At 39.1% G+C, this 26,375-nt stretch overlaps 1 protein-coding gene across 1 annotated transcript in view; it reads right to left on the bottom strand.

Annotated features, from left to right (window-relative positions):
* Ell2 (elongation factor for RNA polymerase II 2) overlaps positions 1-26,375 on the bottom strand; it is a 65,902-nt gene that overhangs the window by 1,810 nt on the left and 37,717 nt on the right. Inside the window, exons 3-10 of the mRNA XM_036207292.1 lie at positions 25,351-25,472; positions 20,686-20,849; positions 14,072-14,331; positions 9,132-9,256; positions 8,885-8,969; positions 6,395-6,962; positions 4,264-4,330; positions 719-890 (exon numbers count right to left, since the gene is read on the bottom strand). Of these exons, the coding sequence (XP_036063185.1) occupies positions 719-890; positions 4,264-4,330; positions 6,395-6,962; positions 8,885-8,969; positions 9,132-9,256; positions 14,072-14,331; positions 20,686-20,849; positions 25,351-25,472 (1,563 nt within the window). The remainder of the gene's footprint in view (positions 1-718; positions 891-4,263; positions 4,331-6,394; positions 6,963-8,884; positions 8,970-9,131; positions 9,257-14,071; positions 14,332-20,685; positions 20,850-25,350; positions 25,473-26,375) is intronic.

Genomic DNA, 26,375 nt, shown 5'->3' with positions numbered 1-26,375 from the left:
CTAATTGGCATCTGGCAAGGTATGGGAACTATTGATGAGGAGATGTAACTTGGGACATTTTTATGGAAGGCAATTTGGCAGGAGCTATTAAAATAGCAAATGCAAAACTGACTCAGCAATTCTACAAGTTCTGCAGGTCTACCTGCCTGAGCTTATGATGCCGACAGACACAAGGCTAGCAGCTCTGCCCAGCAAAGGACAATACATACTATGGGAATGCCACTCCGGCTATACAAGGGATATCAAGAGGACAGTAAAAATAAGCAAGCAAACAAAAAATGCTTTCTGGGCTGATATAAAAATTCTCTGTGAAGCATTGTACTAGTAGAAAGAAAAATCAAACTACAGAATAATATGGATAGCTTGATACTATCATTAAAAGCAAGACACAGTATTATATTTTAATTATTCAATAACAAGATTTCTTCTAAATTTAATGAGAGCAGGAACACAATAATGATTTAAGTTACTAGAATGTAACACATTTGTGTCTCTTACAATTGCAGAAAATGTACTCTACTTAGTTGTGTTTTGTATGCTTTGCAATACATTATATATTATAATGGAATACATTTTCCCCCTATTGTGCTTACTTATTTAAGAACTATTTCAAGTACATTTGTTTCCTAAAGTGAGGCTGGTCTGCTAGACAGCTTGCTCTAAGGCTAATGGGATGGTGAGAAATGAAAATCAGTCCAAGAACAAACATTCCACCTACCTGGTACTCTTTTGAACCTGGAGAAAGGCGTTTTCGTTGTGCATCCAGTTTAATAAACCGCCTGGCTACAGTCTCCATCCTGGCATGCAAAGCTCTATACTCGTCATACTCCGCATTGAAGTCATCCTTATAATTCTGGCGTTGCTCATAGGAGACAATAGCAATGTATTTTCTAATAATAAAAGAGAGAGAAACAGGATAAATGGAGAGAAAGAACAAGCATGGAGGCACAAATCTGGGACGCTGTCTTCTCCATGTGTCTCCAGTGACCGAATGCTGCTTTGCTCCGGCTTGTTGCCAGGTCACTCAGAGAGCAGCCCTCAAGAGTGTCCATGGAGAAGGAATGTGGAAAAGATCTCAGTGGCAGTGGAGTTCAAAGGGAACCACAGAAAACAAAAAGTGTTCTTTCAGACAATTTACTACCACAGTGGAGCCGTCTGTTAGCAGTCACGGAAGTGCATCAGGAGAATGCCACAATGCCACTGAGCACTCAGGTCAAGGCTGGACCAGGATCCCCTGCTTTGCTCTATCTATTCCTTTCTTGACATTTCTAACTAGACAAATTAAAGAAAACATTTTTGACAGAGAGTGGGGTCCTCTACCAAAGAAAGTTTCTCTAGTTTTATATATCCCCCCCTTCAGATAAAGAAAGATTTATTTAATCTGTGTACATGTGGGTGCCTGCATGTATGTGTGTGTACCACATGTGTGCCTGATACCGCATGGAACCTAAAACAGAGCACTGGATCCTCTTCAACTGGACTCATAGACAGCTAGAAGCCACTGAATATGAATGCTGGGAACTGAACCTTACTTCTTGAAGAGCAGTAAATGCTCTCTTAACCACAGACTCATCTCTCTGGACCTCCCTGTTGGGTTTTTGGAAAGAAAGCCTCATATTGTCCAGGTTGGCCTTCATTTTACCATGTAGTTGAGGCTGGCCTTGAAAACCCCATCATCCTACCTCTATTTTCTGAGTGCTAAGATTACAGATGTGCACTGCCACAGGCAGAGGATTCCTCCAGCATTTTCCAACACTAAGTTACACTTACACAACAGAAGGGCAGCATTGTGCTGCTGAGTCTAATTCACTGTCTTAATAGGATGCTGAAAAGCTGCGACTAGTTCTTAGAATCCAGTAAGTAAAGGCCATCTTCACCATATGCCAGGTGATTCAGCAGGAAATCAGTTACAAGATCATTTTAACAGTAAAACAAGCAGTATCATTAGTGCACATTCCACCTTCTTTTTTGCCCTCTGTTTTCCTGCCAGGGAAGGCCCAATTTCCTTGATTATTCTGGGTAAAAACTGAGATCAGGCAGCTGGTGAGCACTGCAGGATGCATCCTGAGGTGCACACTTGGGCCTTCTGGTGGTACATCTTGGAACTGGGGCCTTTCCAGATGGTTTATATAATCCTACCAGTTTTATTTAAGTTGCTGTATCACAGATGCCTTGCTGGGAAAGTGAGAAAAGTGACACAGTGTGCAAACTGAGCGTCCTCATTAATATTTTTATTTCTGCTGAGTTAAGACAGTGTGGAGGTTGGGTCTCCTAAGTGTAACTGAGACAGTGGTAGTGTGCTGATTTAAGCTGCCCGGCTGGTCTCAGCTGCAAAAGGAATGCTGCCTGCCACATGGGGAGTGGTCCTCCCCAGATGTGCTGTCCCAGAACACAATGGAGGAAGCCCTGAGGTTGAATGAGGATCCTGGGAAAAAGCATGTACAAGTAAAGATTAAGCCAATCTTGAAACTCAGGTTTAAGTCATTGTGTAACACATTTATTTCACCTTTAGTATTTTATTTAAATCTAACCTTTAGTTAAAAATCAGACCTTTAGTATTTTATTTAACAACTTTGTGAAGGAAAAATACCAGCTAGGCCAACAATTGTGTTGCTGTTTGATACTGGTATTTTAACAACCAATATTTTTAACAAATTCTTAGGATTTTGCAGTTGGTTTTTAATGAGGTGGCAGAGTAAAATGCACAAACACAAGCAACAAAAGCACTCTTGGTATATATGTTAGTAATATTGCAGTTACAGATGAATTATTCAAAGACTGACCATGGATGGATGTTCTATTGAGTCTCCTTTTAGTTTTCTTATGAGATAAGTTAAGTTCTGTGTTCTGGAAATGTTCCTGTTATTTTAGAAAATAGCTGTACTGGCTGGTATAAAACTTAAGCTTTTAATTTGGGTAGAAGACAGTACTTTTATTTAAGCAAATTAAGCACACAACAAAAGCCTTAGAAATGTGACAAATATATAAGACTTCACTCAGGCGGAGGATCAACACTTCTTAGTGATTAAACTTTCCTGCTGAAAGCCTACATAAACACATCAGGACTAACCTAAAACTCAGCCAGTTAGGCTGGCAAGCATGGCAAGAGCTTTGAATCCATGGCAGAAGTTTTAGGATACACTATTTTATATATATCACTACTAATGAACAGTTTTAAAATCTATCACAGGAAAATGCTGTGCTACTCCAAGGCTCAACTTTCACAGGTCTAAGGAGAAGCAGGTGGTGAGAGGGTGGAAGCCCTCAGCAGCGGGTCTATGGTTCTGTGATGGCTGGCTGACTGCTCGCCTAAGGCAGAGTACTGAGGAAGGTTCCTCAGGCCCCGGTTAGCGGAGGGGTGATAATTAGCATCATGTTTTCTTTCTCCAGCAACTGTAGCTTTCTACTGGTGGTGAGCAGAAGTGACAGTTTTGTCCATCTAAAATGTTCTCTCCTCTGCAAGAAGCAAGGTTCAAAGTATCTCCTAACTCTGTCCACTGTGAAATGGCACTAACAGAAAAAAATGTGCAGATAGCTCCGGTTATATCTTCATGCTCTATGTTGTACCTAGTTTGCAAATTTGTTTCATTTTGAAAGCTATCTGCTATCAGAGATTTTTGCTTTTCCATGCTCCCCTTTCCAGGCACTAGCAACTTAATTATTTTCTTCTTACATAAGTCTTTTATTGTATGAAAAAGCTAGAATTATATGTCCAAATTATAATTTCTGTGATAAGCACTTACAAAAACATTCCCAGCTCAGCATTTAGCAACTTGTTGTCACAAGAAAAACTTATACCTGGTATTACAGTGAAATGATCTAACTTTACTATTCTTTTCCCTTAAAATTAATTTGAGAAAAAGACTTTTATTTGCATAGAAATGAACCTATGCCTGCTTTGTCTTGTTCAGTGCACAAGTTCAAGCACTCTGTAGCACTCTGGGCCCCTCTAGGGGCTGCGCATTGATGGACTAACTATCAGCTTTGAAGGCTGTGATGCTCAGCCTGACCCTGGAACAAAGACAAGCTTCTCTGTACTTACAAACCAAGGGACACTGTCTGGGCAGGGGAGTCACAACCTGCCCCTGAAGACAGCGGTGCCCTGGAGACAGCAGGCTTAGTGGCAGTCTTTCAATTGCAGAAGTGGCTTCAGGACTCTTATTTCTGGAATTTTTTACTTTTTTGATTTGCAAATTATGGGAAAAGAATTTGCAAACTTTCTAAAATTAAACAGCTCTGTCCATTGGCGGATGGAAAACTTACATCAAATAATCTGGGAGTTCAATTGTTGAAGAAGGCTCCATGGAGGCAGTGCAACCTTCTTTAACTCCTATGAAGGGGAAAAAAATCAGAGCGTTCATCAACCAGAATGGTTATCAAATGCCTGTAACTTTCAAACAGATTAGAAACATCTGGAACACTTTTCCTCAAATTCTTTTCTTCCACCTCAATAGGCCAGAGCAACAAGGAACACAATGGAACACAACAATGGAGGCCTGTGACCAGTGCCAGCAGAACTGATGCCAGGCTTTGCACGCACCCTAGCTACTGCAGTGTCTGCACAGCAAAGGAATTCCATCTTAACCCAAGGTCAAGCTTCTATTCTTTCACCAACAGTTGTGGCATCTGCCTGGCAATTCAAAGACTGGGGTGGCATATGCAGCCAGACAATGAGAGGTACAAATTTTACAGCAACATCTACTTTTCATGAGATTCAAACAAGGCAGAAGAAATAATAAGTCAGGGAGTAGCCTGTTTGGATCACTGTATTTCTAGGTAGTGGGACCGGATAGGACGTTTTCCTATCAATTCACAAGGCATTAATGAATGGGGATTCATAATCCTCTTACCTTTGGCTCTCATAGTACTAGACAGAGTTTAGGGAAAACAATAAAAAATGTTTAGTTATTCATGGCAATGCTGTTAAAAGTGGGTAAATTCTCAGTATTACATTGTTTAACATATAACTTCTAGGGGCTATGTTTAAATATTTTCATTAATGTAATTTTTTTTTTAATTCAAAGCACACTTAATAACTCAAACTCTAATTTGCTGGCAAAACATATGTTCACTATAAAATAAATGTGAATATCTGACAATTTCTCAGTGTTTTGAAAGATAAAACACACTAAATAAATTTCATTGCCTCAGTGGGCTTATTGTTCACTTTTACAAATTTGACTCAGGCATGGCCACAAGAGCCTGAGTCTTCAAGGCAGAGCATCAAGTACAGAATCCTTCTTTGCCATAGATGGCCAACCAGTTCTAACGGATACAAAGGACGTGGGTCTGGACCTGACTTTTACTTGTGATAATCATACTTGGTTCTGAAAAGTTTTCCTACATACACAAAAGAAGGATTTAAAGACAGTAGGCTCGTTTATCCAGATCTCTAACCCCGAACACACAACTTTCTGTGGTAGTCTCAGCACACTGGATCCAGTTCTCTTGGTACTAGAATGACTCAGGTCACCCTATAAGGGTGTAAGTGTGGGAAGGAGAGGTACTCTGGAATCTGGCTTACTAAATGTAAACATGAAATTTTACTTCAGGGTTTATCCTGACTTGACCAACTAAAGTACAAAGAGTGGTGCAGGTGGGGGTAAACAACTTATACTTGGGCCATTATCTACTAGTACGCTGATCTACACACTTCAAGAGATATGCTTTGCTATGCAATACACCAATCCAGGTCAACTGTATCTTACTGTAAGTCCTCTGCAAATTTCACTAAGAGAAAATAATGACAGCTCTTTCCATTCAGCACAGATGGTCAGTTAAACCTCAGGATTTCAGGTCTTCAGTGTTATGAGCAGGATATGGAGTAACAAGTGATGTTAGTTTACTAACAAAAATACCCTTAATCTCTATCAAGCTAATAATAGCCAGGAACCTTGTGAAGTAAATTACTTTCACTGCAAGTGACGATGATGTGAGCTTGCCTGTTTTGACAGTCTTTCTGTGCTAATATTAACTACAGCAGGGGTACCTCTGGCTTTTCAAAAAGGAGGAAATGGATAATTCTATTGCCTATTGTGTATCTGTTTAAATTAGTTCAAGAATGGCATGTACCTGTTACACTGAGGTTGCACAATATGATAGAGAAGGAAAAAGCACCAAAGGGGAGTCTTTAGAGAATGGTAAAGTCATTTTAAAATGCCATTATAAATCTACATAAAGAAATCATGTTTAATACTTGGCTAAAGAGAGACTGATGTGATAGCTACGAGGTGGAGGAAAACAATGTGCTACAAAAGCACAATATTTATTCAATAGAAGGTCATTTGCTTAAAAAGCATTGTTCTACAGAGCGCCACCTACAGCTCATGCTCCTCCAGTTCATGGAACACAGAAAGCATTTTTTGTTGTTTCTTTTAAACAAACGTTAAAATACCTTCACTGGGATTCGGACTGGAGTTCCTCAACTTGGCAGTTTCTTCTCTCTGAAGGTCTTCCTCCTTTTCCTCCACTGCCTCAATGTCATGCTTTTTTATTTGGTCCTTTTCCTTGTGTTTTTTAGACTTCTTTTTGGACTTCTTGTGACACACTGGGTGGTTTTCTTCTATAGGCTTTGGACACTTTAGCAGAACTGAGCCAGGGGGTAATGTTTCCAGACAAGTCCTAGAGGTATATTTGTCTTGCTGGTCCTCAAAGATGCTACCATTTTGACTAAAACTGTCAACAGGTAGATCTTGAGTCCCCCGGCCTTCTGGAGTGCTAGGGGAATTGGAGTTGGAATTTACAGTCCGAGGAGGATTTGAGACAGGCAGGTGGGTTGAAGGCAGCGGTGAGGGCGTGGGGATGGCAGCAGCCGCAGGGGGCGACAGGAGGCCTGCAGAAGATTTTTCACTGGTGGGGTTCAAATGGCCATTTAATGTTGGTGGGACTCTGTTTGTCAGGTGAGATATTCGAGCTTTTTTGTTCATCAAAGGATCAATGAAATCTGAATCCAAAGGTCGTTTCTGTGGGTAGGGGGAGAAAAGGGAGAGATCTGACAGCTGAACAGCCTTATTCATCATACTATTACTCTAAGCTTACTCAAAAATGAACCTCTCCCAACACACACACACACAGACACACACACACAGACACACACACACAGACACACACACACAGACACACACACACACACACACACACACACACACCCACACACACCCTCTAAGAACCCCCAACCAAACAAAAAAATCCAATTTTAGTTCTGTCAAAAGCAGCATAGGCAACAGTGCCAAATGGTGCTTTTAGGTCTTGCAGGTAGTCTACCCTAAATGCCATCTCCCAACACACACACACACAGACACACACACACAGACACACACACACAGACACACACACACAGACACACACACACAGACACACACACACACAGACACACACACACAGACACACACACACAGACACACAGACACACACACACACACACACACACACACACACACACACACACACACACACACACACACACACACACGCACACACCCACACACACCCTCTAAGAACCCCCAACCAAACAAAAAAATCCAATTTTAGTTCTGTCAAAAGCAGCATAGGCAACAGTGCCAAATGGTGCTTTTAGGTCTTGCAGGTAGTCTACCCTAAATGCCAGAGACTATTCTGGTTTATGTGCATTAGACCACTAGTACAGTACTAAATAGAAGAACATCCTCGATGCTAGCCGCAGCTGGCCTAGTTCTAGCAAGTAAATGGAGAAAGCAGTTTGCACCATCTGACTCTGTGAGTACCAGTAAGGTTGGTAAAGGGCAATGTGTCCACATCACACTGTGAACTAGCTCATCTTTACACTAATTTCTCTAAGTACAGCTATGTATTGATATGCCATTTTACTTTTTCACTGTACATATATTTTCACAGTACATATATGTTCACAATGTTGTGTAAACTAAGTCTATGAAGACTGACTGGCTCATTAAAAAGGGGTAGATATACTTTAAAAATCTTGTTGTATTAGCTCAATCCAGTACTTACTATATACGTTACAAAGGAAAATGAACAATTGAAAAGTATAAAATTGCAAACCAGTTAAATATTTTTGTATTGTGACTTATAATAGTTAATCAACCCATTAATTCATTTCTGTTTTCACTTTAGCATTCTGTATGTAATTTGGTCAGAGGAGAAATAGCTACACAGTAGTTCGCCTTAGAAGTGAAGTCTCCAGAGACAACTGACACCTGAAGATGGACCTACTCATCTGTCCTCCCACTGTGTTCCTTTGAATGGACACACAGCTGGCCTCTTTCTTGCTTGTGTTCCCTAGTTTGCTGTCTGCTTTCCCCCAGTTCTTCTGGAGGATACAGAGAGAGGAGGTACTGTGTTAGTAATCCTGGGGTGGGTAGGGAGGGGTCTGACAACATTGGCCCAGAACACTCAGGATTAGGGGAACTCTCTGAAATGTCCCATTGAGATGATTCTAAACTAGAAAAAGTCTGATTAGGAGTCTTCCGATTATGGTCAAACTGAAAAAAAAATTAAGAAAATACATTTTTGTGCCACCATTTTTTAATTTGCCCCAAACATATTTTCCACAAGAATGTTCTTCCAGACACATTTTAGATAAAATCAAACATCTTCAATTTTCCATATAACTTGAGAATTATATGGGACTGGATTAGTGACCAAACTGAAAAGCAGAAAATTTTACAATAAATTTTGAAAGTGACAAGCAAGGTATGCTTTAAGCCCTCAAGCAGTGCAGCACAGTGTTTACACTCTATTCTAGACCGAGGTCAAAACTGAAAGCCTGGCCATGAATTAGTTCTGGGCTTTGGGCAGGTCATATGTAGTTTCCCTCACTTACAAATTAGAGACTGACTGACTGCTGAGCTGAAGGGCAGGACTAGGATTTTGTAACTTCCTGACATACCTGTGGAGATGAGGCAGCATCTTTGCTAGAACACATGGGAGACTCTGACCGGCTAGTGCCAGCATTCTGAGATGGATTTAGTTTTCTGTAAAGGAAACACATTTTTCAGGTAATAAAGAGGACTCTGAAATGCAGAAGAGAAAACTATCCCTGCTTTTCTTTCCCACCTCAACACTAAAATAACACTGACCAGAATATAGTAATATCTATACCAATTTTAAAGACAAAAGGGGAAAAAGGAGCTTACCTAGAGAGCACCGACTCCAATGACTGCCTGTCGGTCTCACTGTAACCCGGCCAGTCTCGCTGGAGCTCCTTGAACACATAATCCTTTAAGGTATAGGAGAGGTCCTTAGGATTCAGATTGGCCACCTGGAACACAGGATGCAAACAGAGCATTAGCTATTTTTGTTGACTATATAAATCTTTTTTATGATCCTCCTGGGAATATACCCCCCCAAGGACCCTACATCCTACCACAGAGACACTTACGCATAATGTTTATTACTATTGTACTCATATAAGAAAGGAAATGAAGCCAGTCTAGCTGTCCGCCTTCTGTTGAAGAATGGATAATGAAAATGTGGTACACACACACACACACACACACACACACACACACACACACAGAGAGAGAGAGAGAGAGAGAGAGAGAGAGAGAGAGAGAGAGAGAGAGAGGAATTTTATTCAGCTGTTAAGAAAAATGAAATTTTAGGAAAAATAGATGGAACTGGAACACTATATGAAGTGAAAGAATCTATAGTCTCAGAGGATAAAAATCTTCATGTTCTTTCTTATCTGTTTACTTAAACATTTGATGTTTGTATGTACATAATGTTGGAAGCTAATACATGCATGGCACCCGTAGGAGGACAGCTTTGTGGAGTCAGTTCTCTTGTACAGCTTGGTGTGGGCTCTGAGGATCAACTCTAATAACCAGGCTTGCAGAGACGCACTGTGACCCACTGAGCCATTTTCAATGCCGCCGAGTCACAATAAAAATCCTTGGTCACGTCTATTTAAGCAGAAAACGAACAGGACCCTATTGGTAAGTTATAGCTCTCAGCCAGCAGCACAAAGTGTCTCTACAAATACTACCAATTTTGATAATCCTGTTTTTTATTTCTTTTGTGATAATCAAGTTTATTTCTTCTATCTGCCAACTTTCCTGAAGAACTATTTATTCAAGGTCCTTGAAATCCCCTCAAACCAATAAAGTAAATCACAAACTAAAGGCTCCTCAGATATCTGCTAGAGGGCTTATTCCCAAGTGAAATCTTTTCCTACCCCTTAACTACAATTCCTAGAATGTCCAGGTCAATAATCTGCTTGTTACACAAATCTATGGGCTTAGTCCAAACTAAAAGTACTTAAAATTTTTTTATTGATAGTTTCATACTTTATATAATGAATTTTAGTCATTTTGATCCTGCATTCTCCTTTTTTATCCCTCTCAACAAGTCTCCCTCCTAAACACCAAAAATACTTAAGGCTAGAAAATTAAGTTTGGGAATGGTCTTTTCAGTAATTTGACTTCCTGTTGTGCCTTTAAAAAGTACTATCAGATTTAATAGTTTGTCTCATATGAGCACTAATTTAGTATTAATGTCATAAAGCAGCCTTTCAATCTTGTAAATAAATGAATACAAGATACATCCAGACTTCCTTTGAAGTGGAATATCCACAACCATTTTTTTTTTCTGTTATCTCTTACAACATACAAAACTAACACCACATCTCCACCACAACCACCTCTTGAGGTTTGTGTATGGACAGTCTCCTGGTCACTACCCTTCCCTTAGGCCTTCCTTAAGTCTCCAGTGCTCATGCCTTTTTATGGGGATGTGTTGGGTGACTGCCTTCTGCCCTATTTTCTTCATTCTTCTCCTTCCTGAGTTCCCTCAACTGTAAAAGTTACAATGCCCAATCTATACACTAATCCCCAGAGGAATGGCTCCAGTCCCAAATGTCCTCTGAATACTCATGTGCGATTACCTACTGACATGTATTGGATATGTCTAATCAATATTTCCAAACCCACCACACCCTTACACCTGTCCCTTTCCTGCACTTCTCTAATCAGTAGCTCAAAATCCACTGAACTGCTCTGGTCAGAACCTATTCATAACTGCAGGCCCCTTTCTTTTCTTCATCTCTGTTAGAAGGTTTTCTCAAAAACGTATCTCTAATCTATGAAACCAATTCCACCAGACCAAGCCGCCAACACATCATACCTTGACTTCTGCAGTAGACTTATTTAAGTAGTTATTCTCTTCCATTCTGAACACCCAAAGCCATTCTTGACACAAAGTGAGTGGTCTTATTAAAAGTATAAATCAGATTATAGTATATTGTTGCTTAAACTCCACTGCTACTTCCCATCTCACTCAATATAATCTCCTTATCTGGTCTGCAATGCCTTCTGAAATTTAGTCTCCATCCCTTCTACTAGGCTTCCAGAAATGATGACTCTTCTTGTCTTTTGCTTTTTATTTCAACTAAGAGATAACTATTCAAGAAAGAGGTTCCCTAAACTTGCCCTTTATGAGTAAATCTCTTGAGACTCCATGAGAACCATGAGACTCCACACCCACAATGTTATCTGGTATAGTCCAGGGTCAGTCATCCCTTGTGTTCAAAGGGGATGACTCCATAGTCCTCCATGTAAAATTATGTAGATTTAATGTATCTTTCCATATACTATAAATAACCTCAAGGTTACTTACAACAACCAATAAAATATAAATATTATCTGCAAGGTTCTTATATGTTATTGTTTGAGGAATAATGACAAAGAATAAAGTCTATGTATGGTCAGAATAGATGCAATTAAAAAACTGTGGTCTTTAATTAGTTGAATTCATAGGTGTACAGCCTGTTGATACAGAGAACCAGCTATACTAAATGAACAGAAAGAATGAGCAATGAATGTGAGCTTGACTCAAACATCCTAAGGTTAAGATTCACGTTTACTGGGTTGTTTTGATTTTTTTAGAAAGGTTTTCCAGGAAAAGTCATTCTAAGGAAAAGGAAGCTATACATTTGTATACTAACTTAACGGTAAACAGTTTTAAATCACATCTAGTACATTATTAAGTATATTTTAATTAATAATACTCACAAGGTGCTCAAAGAAAACTACAATGTAAGTAACAAATCAGCAAAAACATCTAGTGGCATGGGCAAAACAGAACCAATCATTTTTATCTAGTATGTTTGTTAACTAGCTGATGACAAAATAGCCAATTTTTTTGATCATCTGCTTATTCTGTTACTCTACTCCTTTTAATGTCAGTTTTGGTCAGTTTCATGAAGCAGAAGTTGTATTAGCTGTTAGAAATGTTCAGATAAGGAATGTATGGGTAACTGGCTTAAGTAAAGTTCTTAGTATATGTCTGTTTTCTTCCATCTAAAGATGAAATGATATGTGCATGAAATGCCTAGCCATACTGGCACACAGTATAAGCTTCCAAACTGGTAGGTGTTACTGGCTTCTCTATCTGTTTTCATTAGGCTAGTGGTTCAGCTCATATCAAACACCCAAATTACTCAAGGACTTTATACAATTTGGTGCTCACATCCTTCTTTCAGATGCTTCACTGATTTGTGTGGAATGGATTCTGGCATGAGCACTTCTCAAAAAGATCCTTGGGATATTCAAATATATAGCCAGGAAACTATACTCAATGATTCTTCAAAACAACCCAATCACTAACTCTCATATCCAATTGTTCAGGGTCAAGTTTATCCATTTTAAGATACAGTTACCTATATACTCACAACACCAGAGAACTACTGCCAGGTACAGTAGTAGCTTCTATGAGGCTACTCTCCATCATTTTTTCCCTCTTTCTCTTCTATCTTAGAAGGGAATTCAAAGACTTTCTGTAGATGCATTTATCATGTATTTTGTGAAATGCAACCTGACTCTCTTTCCCCAACAGAATACTGAACCAACACACACTCTGTCTTTACTCTAACATTAATTTCCCTTTTTATCCTTTCTCTTTAGTTTTAATAAGGGCTATGTGCCATGATGATGGTTTTATTCTCTTATAATATCATAGTACTATGTTTTTAATGTAAGATATGAATGAAAATAAACTTAAAACGATTATTTCTTTAGTATTGGATAAAATATGTAATTATAAAAAATGATGAAATTTAAGAACTGAAAATGTCATTACTTTTTTAGAAAAAATAGACAGAATTATTTATGATGGATCTGAATGTTAATTTACATTTATTACCTGAAGTAAGTATGAAAAATATAGGAAATTACCATCTGATATTTAATGAAAAACAAAAGGCCTACAAGCCTACTTCACACTATAACTTGTGATTATAAACTAACTGATCATAGCGCTCTTGAAATACTCATATCTCTTAATAAAAACAAGTGACTGATCTTAGCATACACAATGGCCAAGAAATACTAAGTAATAAGAGCTGCAAAGAATAAGGAAGTAACAACACATTCAAAATGATTCACAAGTATTATGCCTTACACCACCTGAAGGCCAACATAGGACATTATACAACTTTGCCTCTATAAACAGGGAAACACAGGTGACAGTTTAGGTGACTTAAGATAAAAACAAATAAAAACTTCCTCAGTTCTTAATGAAATTTTGGGCAAAACTGGTTTTAGCCAAAAGAGGACAATGCTCACATTTCAACCAGTTTTAAATGAAATGCTCTAAAAAAGATGACAAGATGGACATAGTGGTGCCATCAGCATTCAGGAGGCTGAGGCAGGATGATCACTAAAACTGAGTTCAAAGCAAGCCTGAGAAACTTAGCAATCCTCCATCTTAAAAAAACAAAAACAAAAAAACAGCCCAAGATGTCTTGTAATATTAAAGAGTTATATTTATACATGAATTTTCCCTATCGCAAAAATAGTGGCAATATTAACAAGAGCAAGCAGAGGTTTTATTTGCTGTTTTTCAGACAGGATCCTACACAGTCCAGAAATCACTGTATAGCTCAGGATTATCCTAAACTTGTAATGATTCTCCTGCCTCTGCTCCTGAGTGCTTTCATAGGCATGTCCTGGTTTTGAGGTCCTAGGGATCAAGCACACCAGGGAAGCACTCCATCAACTAAGCTACACCCACAGCCCATCACGTGTTCTTAAGTGAGCCCCCAGAAGGCACACAGACGCCTCTTTCTAGTTGTCCTCACCTGTTGCAGAATTGCTCCCAAGGAGTTCTTGTCTTTTTGATTGACACCATCTTTCTGTAGGCGGGCAAGCAGCTCAGGTTTCTTGTAGGCTTTTAGTGCCAGTAAGTGAATAACCCTGTCCCTGTATGGCCTCTGAGAAACACTGCTGCCACCGTGTGTCTTTCGAATTGTATTTGCAGGGTTCATGGGGGTTGACCTTTTCCTCTCAGGCACTGCATCTGAGGTGGCTTGAGGCGCTTTCCGAATTTGCACTCTTTTCCCTACAGTCCAGTGGAAAAGACACTGTTACAAGTCTGTGCGCTAGAACATAACGAGCACTTAGCTTCCACAACACAACTTAACTAACTTTTCATTTCAATTTTTACTTTAAAGAAAGACAAGTTGCCTATAATATGGAGTAGGAATTTTTAATAAGATTATTTCTTAAAATAAATATGTATTATAGATGTACTTATGCCATTGAGCTAAATGTGGACAATCATTAGTGATACAAACAACAGAACAGAAAATTCTAGATTGTTGACTATTTGATAACAGGTAGAAATAAAGTAATTTCCTGCGTTACTTCACTTAAATCTGTGTGTAATACATTACTTACGAAAAAGTGAGAAGAAACAGGAACTCATATACTAAGGAGACATTGCCTCACAATAACACGGAGAAATACACGTCAGACTTCATAAGAAAACACACTTGACTAACCCAGACTGTGATCAATCCTAGACACAGACATCACAAGAAGCAGAGAACATCTACCAGGCAACCACTCCAGATGGTCTTTTTTGATCGGCAACAACACATTTGGTAGGCAATAACACTAACCAAACACACACTCTCAGAAGACGAGACAAATAGATCTGTCTTTATAAACCACACAGGTGGACCAGGTGGTGGTATGGAAAATGGTACAAGAAGACACACCACTCCCTCAGGCCAGTGTCATTTGTGTCACTAACACTTTCTGCTTGGACAGAAGGCTGACAGTTGCCAAGTGTGTGTCACAAGTGACCATAGAACTTTCTATACTCAAATCTATCCAGATGGAGCACCCCAATCAGCCTCTAGTAACTGTTCGTTAGCAAGGGACAGAAAGCAGTTTCCGATCTCTTTTCATTGTTTCAGAAGTAGACTCTCTTAGCTTACTTACTATCCATTATGTCCAACTCCATTCCCTCTGTTAAGGAGAGGGGAGAACTGGAAACGATGCATCAAATGGGGGACTGCCCTAGGAGGAAGACTAACAAGCAGGAACGACAGACAAGTAAAGCAATTCTCACGAGCTGAGTCTAGAGATAAACCAGCTTTGGGGACTCTGCTTATTAGTGTTTCTGTTCAGCTGGGCCAAGACAAAGCTTAGATACCGTCCTACTTCATTTCTGGGGAGCTTTAGTCAGTTGGTACACTTCTTGGCAATTTGACATAAGTGATGACAAGTATCAGATTAAATTACTATACAGAAGGAACACAACACTAACGGGATACTGCTTCATGATTAAAAAAAAACAAACACAAAACTAGTTATATAAAGTTTTAAGAGATAGACTTAAAGCTGTTTTCTATATATTTTATAATTTAGAAAAAGCTGGATCAGATGGAAAAGGACTAATATTTATCATGCACCAATTATGGTGTAGTGAAGGGAAGGCTATGTATGCTAAGGGCTTCATGCCAGGGATTTCTTCAAGGTGAGCCTTATTTCCATTTCACAGTTGAGAAATCTGGGTTTTTCAGTGGGAGATGCTCAAAACAGTAAAGTGCTTACTTAGCATGGTGGGAAGGTCTGTGGTTACACCCAAATCTCCTCACTTGTACCTCTTCGTGGGAAAGGATTTATGAACAAATGCTTAATGCCTTCCTGTTGTTTCATGTTGGGCTGTAAGCTCTGTGAGGGCAAGGCCATGGCTGCTTTCCACCAGCAGAATGAGTCAGAACTAAGGACTGCAAACGACAGCAAGCCAACAAGCAGAGAGGCAGGAGTCAACACAGTCTGTACTTTCCCATATTGCCAGACTGCCAGTCCAAAGACACAGAAATCTATAATGCAAACCCTCTAGTCTATCACTTCTCAGCTGTGACAGTATTAATGTCACATTCTTTGATCATTCCATAGAAATTTCTGGGGAAAAAATAGGGTCAACATCATGAAAATTTAGGAACTACCCTAAATTCCACACTTCCATCAATTACTATAGGAAAGAACCTGCTTAACTCCTTTCTCAACTAAGCTGTCACTCAGAAGTCACTCAGCCTGTCTGTCACTCTGTTTCTACCTGATGTATCTCAGATTCTTGCTCTCAACACGGCTCCCAGGGATTGCTCAGTTTGCTTTCACCCTCCCAGAAGGAAGCTCAAGGAAAACCAAGGAGGCTACCTTTGCCCGAAAGAGGGAAACAAGTATGATGTCGGATAGGAAACTGGCTTCTGATGAGGGCAAGGCCTTAACTGAGGCCTGGTGCTGCTGGGCCCTCTGATAACTGCTCTCAATATACCAACCATTCCTTCAGTCATCTGGTTGTTGGGCGACCATTCCTTCCCAATGACTGAAAGAACAACCCAACAACAGTGGCACTGAATAACATTTGAACATCACTTGCTTCAGTCTCTCCAAGCTTTTTGTGCCTATTCAATCAGGAAGGAGACCCAAGACTAAGGAAAGAGAGGCAACAGATGAAGAAAGCCTAGTCATGTAAACAGTAATAGAACTGTGAGGCTAACGAAAAAGAAAGTAAAGAGGAAAGACCTTTGGTTCAAAGGAGGCAGGTGTATTTTTATTTTTAATATTTGCCTCAGAAAGGCCCTTTTTAATAAAGCCTGTGGGAAAACCTAATTCTCTTCCCAGACTCAACTGCTAATCAATTCCCCAGGCTCTTTTATATACAGCAGCAGTGGTACCAACAGAGTTGGCTAATCTGGGACTGTATCTGAGTCACTGTTACATTTATGAGTCCATCTCTGGTTCCTCCATTTAATACTAGATGGTAGATCCTTCAGCCAATGGCTCTGAGTCAACAATGTGAAAGAAAAATGTTAGCACAGGCCATCTGAAAGAAATTAGCAACTACAGCCATCTTCTGTAGTTATTTTTCTGTTTGACTTCCGGAAACTGGCCAGCAATTGGTCTTTAGCAACAAAGACCCAAGGCTGCAGATATTATCTGCAGGGTAGGAAGGATTGCTTGGACTCTGGTTCAGTGTATAATCTATACAATGGTCTCTGCTGGTACCATTTGGTACCTGTAGCACTTTTTCAAAGTTTCAGTACATGCACACACAGAGGTCTCCAACAGGCACAAAAATATCAGAATTACAACAGATCTCAGATGATCTCTTGTTCAGATATTCCTTATCTAATATCTGAGAAAATTAAGGTAGTCAGTGACTAGTTCCATCACTCAGATATATGCTAACTCATCAAAAATATGGAAAATGGAAAAAATAAGAAGAGAATCATAGCTATTAGATCTGCTGGGTTATTTTATATACCTGCATAAGTAGCAATATATACAAAGGTTGGTAGTTTAACAAAATTCCAGAATTTAGATAGGAGTCAAAAGGTGGATTTAGCATATTAGGGAACAAAGTGGTGGGGACTAGGGACTTTTCCTTATGAAAAATATGATAAGGTTCACTACTGATGTAAACATCAAGAGCAGAAGTGGAAGTGTTACAAAACAAGTTGCCATCATGCTATCTAAGTAAAAGCATCCCTGGTTCCTCTCCAGATAAACAGGGTTTGCTCTGTTCCCCATAGGAAATTTTTAGAAGCTCACAGTCCAGAAAACTAGGCAGGTGACCCCTAGACTCCTAGTAGTGCAGACTTCATCCCTTAAGCTTGGCTTGTGGCCTAGCTCAGCTGGCAGAGGCCCAGCCTGGCAATTTGCCACGCCACACCACAGCAGGACCAGCAGGACTCATGTCTGCCTCCACCCAGGCTCACACCACTGAAAGGAACCTTGTTCTGCAGGAACCTTAGGCTGGCATAGGTGAGCATCTGGTGCCATTTTACATGGTACAGTCAATTGTAAACTAAGTATTTAAGAATGAGAACACAACTTGTTCATGAGTACATGCCTATATCATTATTATTTTTTTTTCTGAGCCCAAAAACGTGATGTGTAAAATGGGGAGATAGTCATAACCTACTTCGTAGAGTAATCAAGAGATTTAGATGAGGAACTACATACAAAGTACTAACATATACATTGTATGTAATGAACACCCAATAAGTACTGGGTAATATTAGTACTACAGGTTGTTTGACTAACATTTTAAAGAACTGAATGAGCTAGATATTACAAAAAATAGGAAAATACAAACTGAGCTGCTCAGCAGGAAAGGATCATGTTGTAAAGAACAGATGATAAAAAGCTCAAATGTAACTTATCCAGGTAGAGTAAAACTCAAAGTAAACAAAAGAAAGCCCAATGGGACCCTAGCATCTTCAGAGTTGATCTGGCTTTGACTAACAATACTATTTGTTTCTGAACTTTGAGGTGAGGAACTGGAGGCAGTCCAGATATTACAATACAAATAACTAAAGGGTTGTGACACAGGCCATATTAAGGAGAGTTAAAAAGAGCCTGGGTTATGTGACTCAGAGAAAATGCCCGAGGAGGTTAATGACGAGACTTAAGATCAGAGAAGAGTACTGTGATAGCGGAGTGGTCAAGAACTGGGGACAAAACTGGGAGGAAAAGGAAAAAGAGGACACAGGATGGCAGAGATACCTGCAGGGCTCTGAGGAGATGAGGGAGACAACATCTGTTCAGATTTATACTTTGGTAAGTTTAAGTTTTTAATAAGATAGGTTACTCCTAAAGTATATGTAAATTATAATCCCTATAAGAAAATTTTCAAGCTCTAATATTTCTGGAACCATTAGAAAGTGCATCATTGGAGGGATTTCAGATGCTGAAATTTTTGTCATACAAACTGGATATGGGGGCTCATGCCTGTAGTCCCAGCTCTCAAGAGGTCATGAGGCAGGAGGTTTGCAAATTTGAAGCCAGCCTGTTTGACACAGTAAAGTCCAGAATACCATGGGTGAGATTCTTGCAAGGAAGCAAGCAAGCAAACAAGCCAGCCAGCCAGCCAGCCTACCCACCTTATAAGCTAGATGTATAAACTACAAGTGAACTGACTTAGTCCCCACATTATTGAAACATACAAAATTCATCACCAACACAAGGGACATTTAAGTACCAATCATAGGAAAAGTATATTAGTCTTTGCTGATTTTCAAACTTTAGAATAAATCTAGGTAAGAGTTCTCAGCTGGTTATATTAGGGGGAAAATCATTCTGATGACTTGAGTAACTGCTTTATTGTTTATAAAATGATGGTATTAGATTAACACACTTTTAAAAATATTGACAGATAATTCACATTTTATAGTTAAAATGTTAAGTGGAAGAATATCTTATGGGTTTAAAAATAATTCAGCCAATTAAGTTATTTAATAAGAAGATAGAAGAAGAAAGAAGGCTGAGAATTGTTACTTCACTCCACAGGAAAAGAAGGTGAGAAATCTCATTGTTGGTAATGTACGAGTCAGTGTACTAGGTCCTGTGGGTACAAATGCCTGGGGAAGCCAGGAATTGTTGTTAAACCAAACTAAATGTATCTAAGCTGAGCACCAGGTCCCAGGAGCATTGGCTTTGTTCCAAAGACACTTATTAAAGGCATTGGTGGAGGCTTTCAAAGTTGAATGTAACATAGCTGGGTCAGCAAAGCAAAACCAGAGCAGAGTTACACCAAACCTGGAGAGGTACTGATAAGGGATTTGGGTCTATTAAGAAACTGTTTTTGGAAACATTTACTTTTCCAAATTAATATCTAATTCAGTATTCACACTTCAGTGATTTGAGTTACAAAACCAACCAGGGACTTGAACAGTTCATCTTCACTCTATCATTCTGTCTTTGCTAATCACTATGAATTGACCTATTAAAGCTGTTCAGGACACTGCTCACAAAAGAGACACTCACCTTGCTGATCTGGTTTTACTTTCCTTCCATCTGATGCATATTTGAGTGAGTTGATGATAAAGACAATGGGGGAGGGGTAGGGTCTTAATTAAGGGATAGACGAGGATGGGGATCATAATTATAACTAGAGAATCATCATCCTGCTGCTTGGCTGTGATACTCTGCCATAAGAACACTTTATACTTCTACAATAAAAATTGTGTAATAGTCTTCTGAAAATACAAGCAAAATCTATAATAATGAGGTTATCAACTTACTTTTGTCTAAGAGATTTTGATTATAAAAATAGCTCTATAAAAGTACAAACAGGAACTACACTGTCCATCACTGAACTCACATCATCCAATGACAAAGAAAACATAAAGGACCACTGTTACAACCTCATGTAGTATGAGTATTGTGAAGTAATATTAAGTAGCCAACAGAAGGATCAAGAATTGTAAAAGTCATAAAACTTTAAACTATGTTCTTCAACTTACCAGCAACCTGAAGAGGAATAAAAAGACTTTTTTTATGTCCTGAAAATTAATTTCTGTGTTTTCATTATTTGTATTACCAGTATTTTACCTACAGCCATCCTGAATTAGTCCAATCAAGCAGTGGGAAGGAGAAATATGTCCATACAAACCTACATATGGTCCACCGGGTTTGATAACTTTGGTGCTTCGATTACGGGACTCCTCCTCTGCCTGGGTCATTCTTTCTCGTGTCATCTGGTAGGAGTCATTTGTTGCACACACTGTAATTTTATCTTGTATAAACCCCAGGCAATTGAGCTGGGAGGCTCCAGAGCTGTCAAGTGAGATAGTGGCTTTGTTAGAGAGGACTATCATTTTCACAATAATGGCAAACAAGAATTTTATTATCCTAAAATTGGTAGCTTAAATAAGTTAGCAATCCTAAAATAACTGATGCTAATTTTAAAATAAGATTATTTAAAATGTTTATGCCCTTAATTTTTTTTTTTAACATCCTGAACAGAATGAGTAAAATGAGCTCCTAGAGACCAAATTGAACTTTTAAACACAGTGCAGGAGCAGAGAGCAGGACCCCAGCAAGCCCTGTAGTTACACTTTCACTTACTAGTCAACTGTTTTTAAACTTGTTTGCCTGAGAAACACTTAAAACCTTACTTTTTAAGAGAAAACAATGAACAACATAAGACCTTGCCCATGATTCTTTTTTATTTCCAATAATGTATTAGTAGTACAGCTAAAATTTGTAGAATCTGTATTTACCACTTCCTTAAATCTCTACATAGCAAATACTGAAAAATTTGGGGCAAGTGGTTCTTTCTGAAACATTAAAAAAACAAAACAAACAAAACACTGAAGTACCCTGGATATTAACACAAGATTTTGAAATGGCCTTGCTTTAATGTTTCATGGAAGTTTGAATAACTTTGCAATCCTAAATCACTAACATTAATTTTAAATGTAGTGATTATTAAAAATGTTTATGTCATTATTTGTTATGAGATCATGGTAAAGTCACAACTAATATTTAAAAGAAAATACTACATAGCCTTAAAGCAAATGGGAAAATATGTAATGAGAATCAGCACTCCTGCTTCTCTATTTCCAAACTGAATTGGAAACTAAAAAGTTGATTAAAATTTTGAAAATTTTGCTAATAACTCTCTTTACAAATATTATTCTTTAAAAACAGTTAATTAATCTCATAAATATTGGGCAGAACAAAACCCAGGACAAGGACAAGGCAGAAGTGGTCCCTCCTTCAAGGAGCTGCTTCTCTAATGGGTGACAGTGATGGACGAAGTGGGCAAAAGGCAAGAAACAGGGAATATCGGGAAGGATGCTTCACTTGCCCTTTCTAGAGGAAGTGATGTGTGCGAAGGTCATGAAGCCAACTTGAACAGGAGGGAAGATGGATAAACATGCCCCAGAAAGATCATCAACTTGTGCGGGCCCAGAGTGAGCACAACATTCAATTCAAAGACAGGCAGAAAGGGCAATTAGACATGAAGTTGAAAATAGAGTGAAAAGTGTATCATGCAGGGCTTTGGGGCGATGTTACGGATTCTGAAGAGAATAAGAGGCTGAAAACAGAAGTAGCTCATTTGTGTTGTAGGAAGATCAATATTCATGGAGAACAGACAAGGAAGAAGGGGGATGCAAGAGTGAATAATGGGAGACCAGTCAGGAGTCACAGGAAGTGATGTGTGAACAAGAGCACAGTAGTTAGAGATGTGGAAGAGGCAGAATTGACGGGAATTGAACAGTGATTAGACATGGGAGGGAAGAAGAGGAAGAAAGGCAAAAATAAAGATAGTGACCAGGAACAAGAAGTCTTAGGAGAAGAGCAATGAACACAAACAGGAAGAAAAGAAAGATATAAGAGAGCAGCCAAAGATGCAGGAAGTATTATGCCCTGTGGAAGCCACTACAACAATGCTTCACAAAGCAGGGAGTGGTATGCGTTGTAAAGTGGCCTAGAGCAGAGAACTATAAAGCATCCAGAAGTATGGCTTTGGGGACAAGGAAAGGCACTGCCCACTCAAGGAAGCAGATCTAGTGAAGTGGGGAGAGAAGCCAGACTCTGGGTGGAGAAGTGCATGAAAGGAAAGTTGTTTTTGTTTCTTGTTTACTTTTTTTTTTTTTTTTTTTTTTTTAATAAAGGAGACTTGAGTATCTCTGAATACTGATAAACCATTCAAAGAGGACCAGGAAGGAAGTTTAACTCCCGGAAGAGAGGGGGGAAAAAAAGACTTAATGAAGTAAAAGTCTGGTGTGAGGGAGTCTGAGTTTTAGCATCTCTCCCTATTAAAAAGGGAACACACAGGGTGAGAATAAGCTGAACTCATGTCAGTCACAATGAACTAAAGATCTTAAACAGTGCTCATCTGGGGAGGTCAGAAACTTTGCTCCACAGAACTCTTTGTGTTTTCAGCTTAGTTACTGGGAGATTTCCGTTCACCCATACAGGTGTTCCTTTTATTTCTCTCGGGCCTGGATCACTCACTGTTCCCCACATTTGAGAGGGCATCACTGTATCTTTGCACATTTTCAATAAGCTTGTGCATAAGTACATTCTTTAAGAAATCTTTGGAAGATAATTTTGACTTGAGACTTCCTCCATTTTATATGTGAGAAAGTTTTGAAGGTGTAGAGAGAAACCAAAGGAGACCAGTAATATTTGCTAAGTATCCATTTATTGAGTTTCTATGTAAGCTCAGCCTGCACTGAGAAAGTCTGGGCCTTTGAAGACATGGCACTACTAGAGTCCAGACTAGAAAAAAATGGAGCTAGGTGACAGCTAACTTACTTAGCAGACTGAGAATTAAAGGGTGTTTGTTTGTTGTTTGTTTGTTTGTTTGTTTGTTTGAGATAAGGTTTCTCTACATAGCCCTGAGTGTTCTGGAACTCACAGAGATCAGCCTGCCTCTACTTCCAAGTGATAGCATTAAAGGTGTGTACCATCACACCCAGCTGAGAACTAAAAGTTTTTAGTGCTTTTGTTTTCTGGTGAAAAAACAAACAAACAAACAAAAAAAACTAATGTATTTGTCTGAAGGTTCTCACAAATTTTTCTGTTTCTCTTCTCTTGCTGCATCATGGACAGTTCTGCATATAATCAACCTTAAATCTTTCTCTAAGTAAGTACAATACAAATAAATACACAGTGCATATGTCATGTAAGGATAAACCATATTACTTATTTAAATATGTTTTACATTAAAATTTTCATTTTGTGTGTGCACATGTGGGTGCATGCGTGCCAGAGTGTGTATAAGTCAGAGAAGAACTTGTATGAGTCAGCTCTCTCCTTAACCAGGCTCCTGGAGATGAAGCTCAGGTTGTCAGGCTTGCTGACAGCACTTTTACCCACTGAGCCAAATATATATATATAAAATGATAGAACATAGGATTATGAGGAGATATGGTTTTGAAGGAAGAACAAATTTTTCCTAAGATTTCTCAGGGGATAAAGTTCAATTCAAGTCCTTCAGTATGATCCAGGGTACTTTATAAAACAATGTGGGTATAGGTATAAACTGAAATTTATCACCATGAAAACAAAAGTATACCATCGCATAGTCAAGCACCATAGTCAGGCACTCTGCTGCATAGGGAACCCTGGGCTAGACATTTGGAGAATTCACTTCTCGTTTTGCTCAGCCACAAGCTAATAGTTACATAACTACAGATGGGTCACCTGTTAAGTGAAGACCCTGAGAGTTGGTGATTCCGGTCTATTGCAATGCTATCCGGGAACTTCCTGCAACAGTAGAAATATCCTGTATCTTTGATGTAACTGTGGTAACCACATGTGCGTTTTGAGACTGTGAAATGTTCATGTGAGTAAACAATGAAATTTTAAGTTTTATGTAATTTTGAACAACTGAATATCACAACCACATGTAGCCAGTAGATACTGAAGTAAAGGGAATGTAAAAGGCTATCTAATTTATAACGTATGCAGTTCATACCCAAGTTTTAGGGGAGGTTGTTTTAAAGCAACACCAATATGGACTCAGGCAGTTTAAACCACATGGAAAGAGTAACTTGGAACTTTCAGGAAGGTGTCTTTGTCTCCTGTTTCAGCTTTCCTTCTCATGGCGGTTCTTACAGATTCAAATACTATGTGGATGAGCCACAAACACGGACTGGTTTTCTTACTATGCTGCAGTGTCAAAGCCTTACACTGGGGGACTGATACTCACAACCTTCCATCTTCCTCGGGGCAGAATACAAACTCCTGCTCAGGGTTCCCACTTTACCACAGACAACCACAGCAAAACAAGCAAATGGCTCATAGTTTCCTGAGTCAATGCCAGTGAGGGAGTCATGGCCTGGGGAGGTGTCTAGTCTCCCCACCCCTTTTTTATTTTATCTTAAAATTTTTCTTGCATTTTTTTTGTTGGAATTAAATATCTGGTATCCAGCAGGCTGTTCAATAAAACTAAAAGAAGTTGCCCTAGGCAAGAAGACTTTGATAGAGCAGAGGTGTAGGAAGAAGGCACACAGGATATATATTTTTCCCTCCTTATCTTTATAGAAAGCCTTGGGTACAATGTAAGACAACCTTACTTAAATACAACAAACATTTTAAAAAAATCTTCAAAGTTGATTTTAATTAAAAAACTCATTTTATAGTATTTTTGAATTGTATAACTTTGGTGATTATACTCCAGTGACACATACAATTTCTAGTATATGATAGGTGGTTAATATGTTGAAATAAATGAGCTGTGTAATTAAATCAATAAACATCGAGGGACTAGTTAATTTTGTTAATTAAGAGCAAGCACTCTGCACTGGGAAGTACTCACCTGGAGAGTGTCTGCTGGATGCAGTCAAAGCTGCCCTGAGGGTTGTCTTTCCCCACGTTTGACAGGTAGAAGTTAAAGTTGTGCACTTCACTGAGGGGATCATTTTTGGGAATTTTGACAAGCTAAAAGGTGGGAGAGAGAGAAACACTTCAGTGCTTATGAAGTTCTGCCTCACTGGTTGTCCAAGTCAATCATCCATCTTCATAGCATTTAAATGACCAAATAGTTCAAGCAACCTGACATACTTATGTCATAATCTTTCTTCATTTCTACCCTTAAGTGTGGGTAATCACTCCTGTTCAGATATGAGCACTGCTGAAACAGTGTCTAGATGATATAATGGTCTCTGAGGTATATTCTACAATCCAATCTTTTGCTGTCTTAATACACATTTCATATCTTTATTTCTTACTTTTTTGAATAGTACTTTTGAAGAATAATAACTAGCAACACAAAGCATAAATGTAGTTTGGGGTGTGTCTTGATGTCCCTCATCCACTCTCATGTTTATGCAACAGGGTCAACAGCCCACAGAAGACATACTGCAAGTCTGCCCCAGCTGAGCTCTGAGCAGCACTCAGATATGGGCAAGCATGGTTTTCGTTCTAGTTGTTTTTGAGACAGGGTCTCATGTAGCAAGGCTAGTCTTCAGCTCATAGAAGTTGAGGCAAGCCTTGTACTCCTCATCTTCCTGCTTCTACCCTTCCAAGTGCTGGAATTAGAGACATCTGGTCAGGTGTTTTTTTCTGAGGCCTTGCTCAAGTTCTTGTTTCCCTACTAGGTGAGACTAGAATGCCTATCAGCAAGGATTCCTTTTGATGCTCTGGGTCTGAATCAGATATACTTTCTGTGCTCAGTAAACTTGTGTCAAGGAATTAGAATCTTCTATCAATTGCTCCTCCTTTCTCAGCACCTGAAGCTTTTCTTCTCTTTGGTTTACAGGGCTGCCACCGTGTTTAGTGATGGTTATAAAAAAGAATATGTAGGTAATGTAAAAATACTTAGTAACATAGCAAGCAAGTAGG

The sequence above is a fragment of the Onychomys torridus genome, chromosome 15 (genome assembly GCF_903995425.1).
Source record: "Onychomys torridus chromosome 15, mOncTor1.1, whole genome shotgun sequence".
Classification (NCBI taxonomy): Eukaryota; Metazoa; Chordata; class Mammalia; order Rodentia; family Cricetidae; genus Onychomys; species Onychomys torridus.
This window is presented reverse-complemented; position numbering and strand designations above follow the sequence as displayed.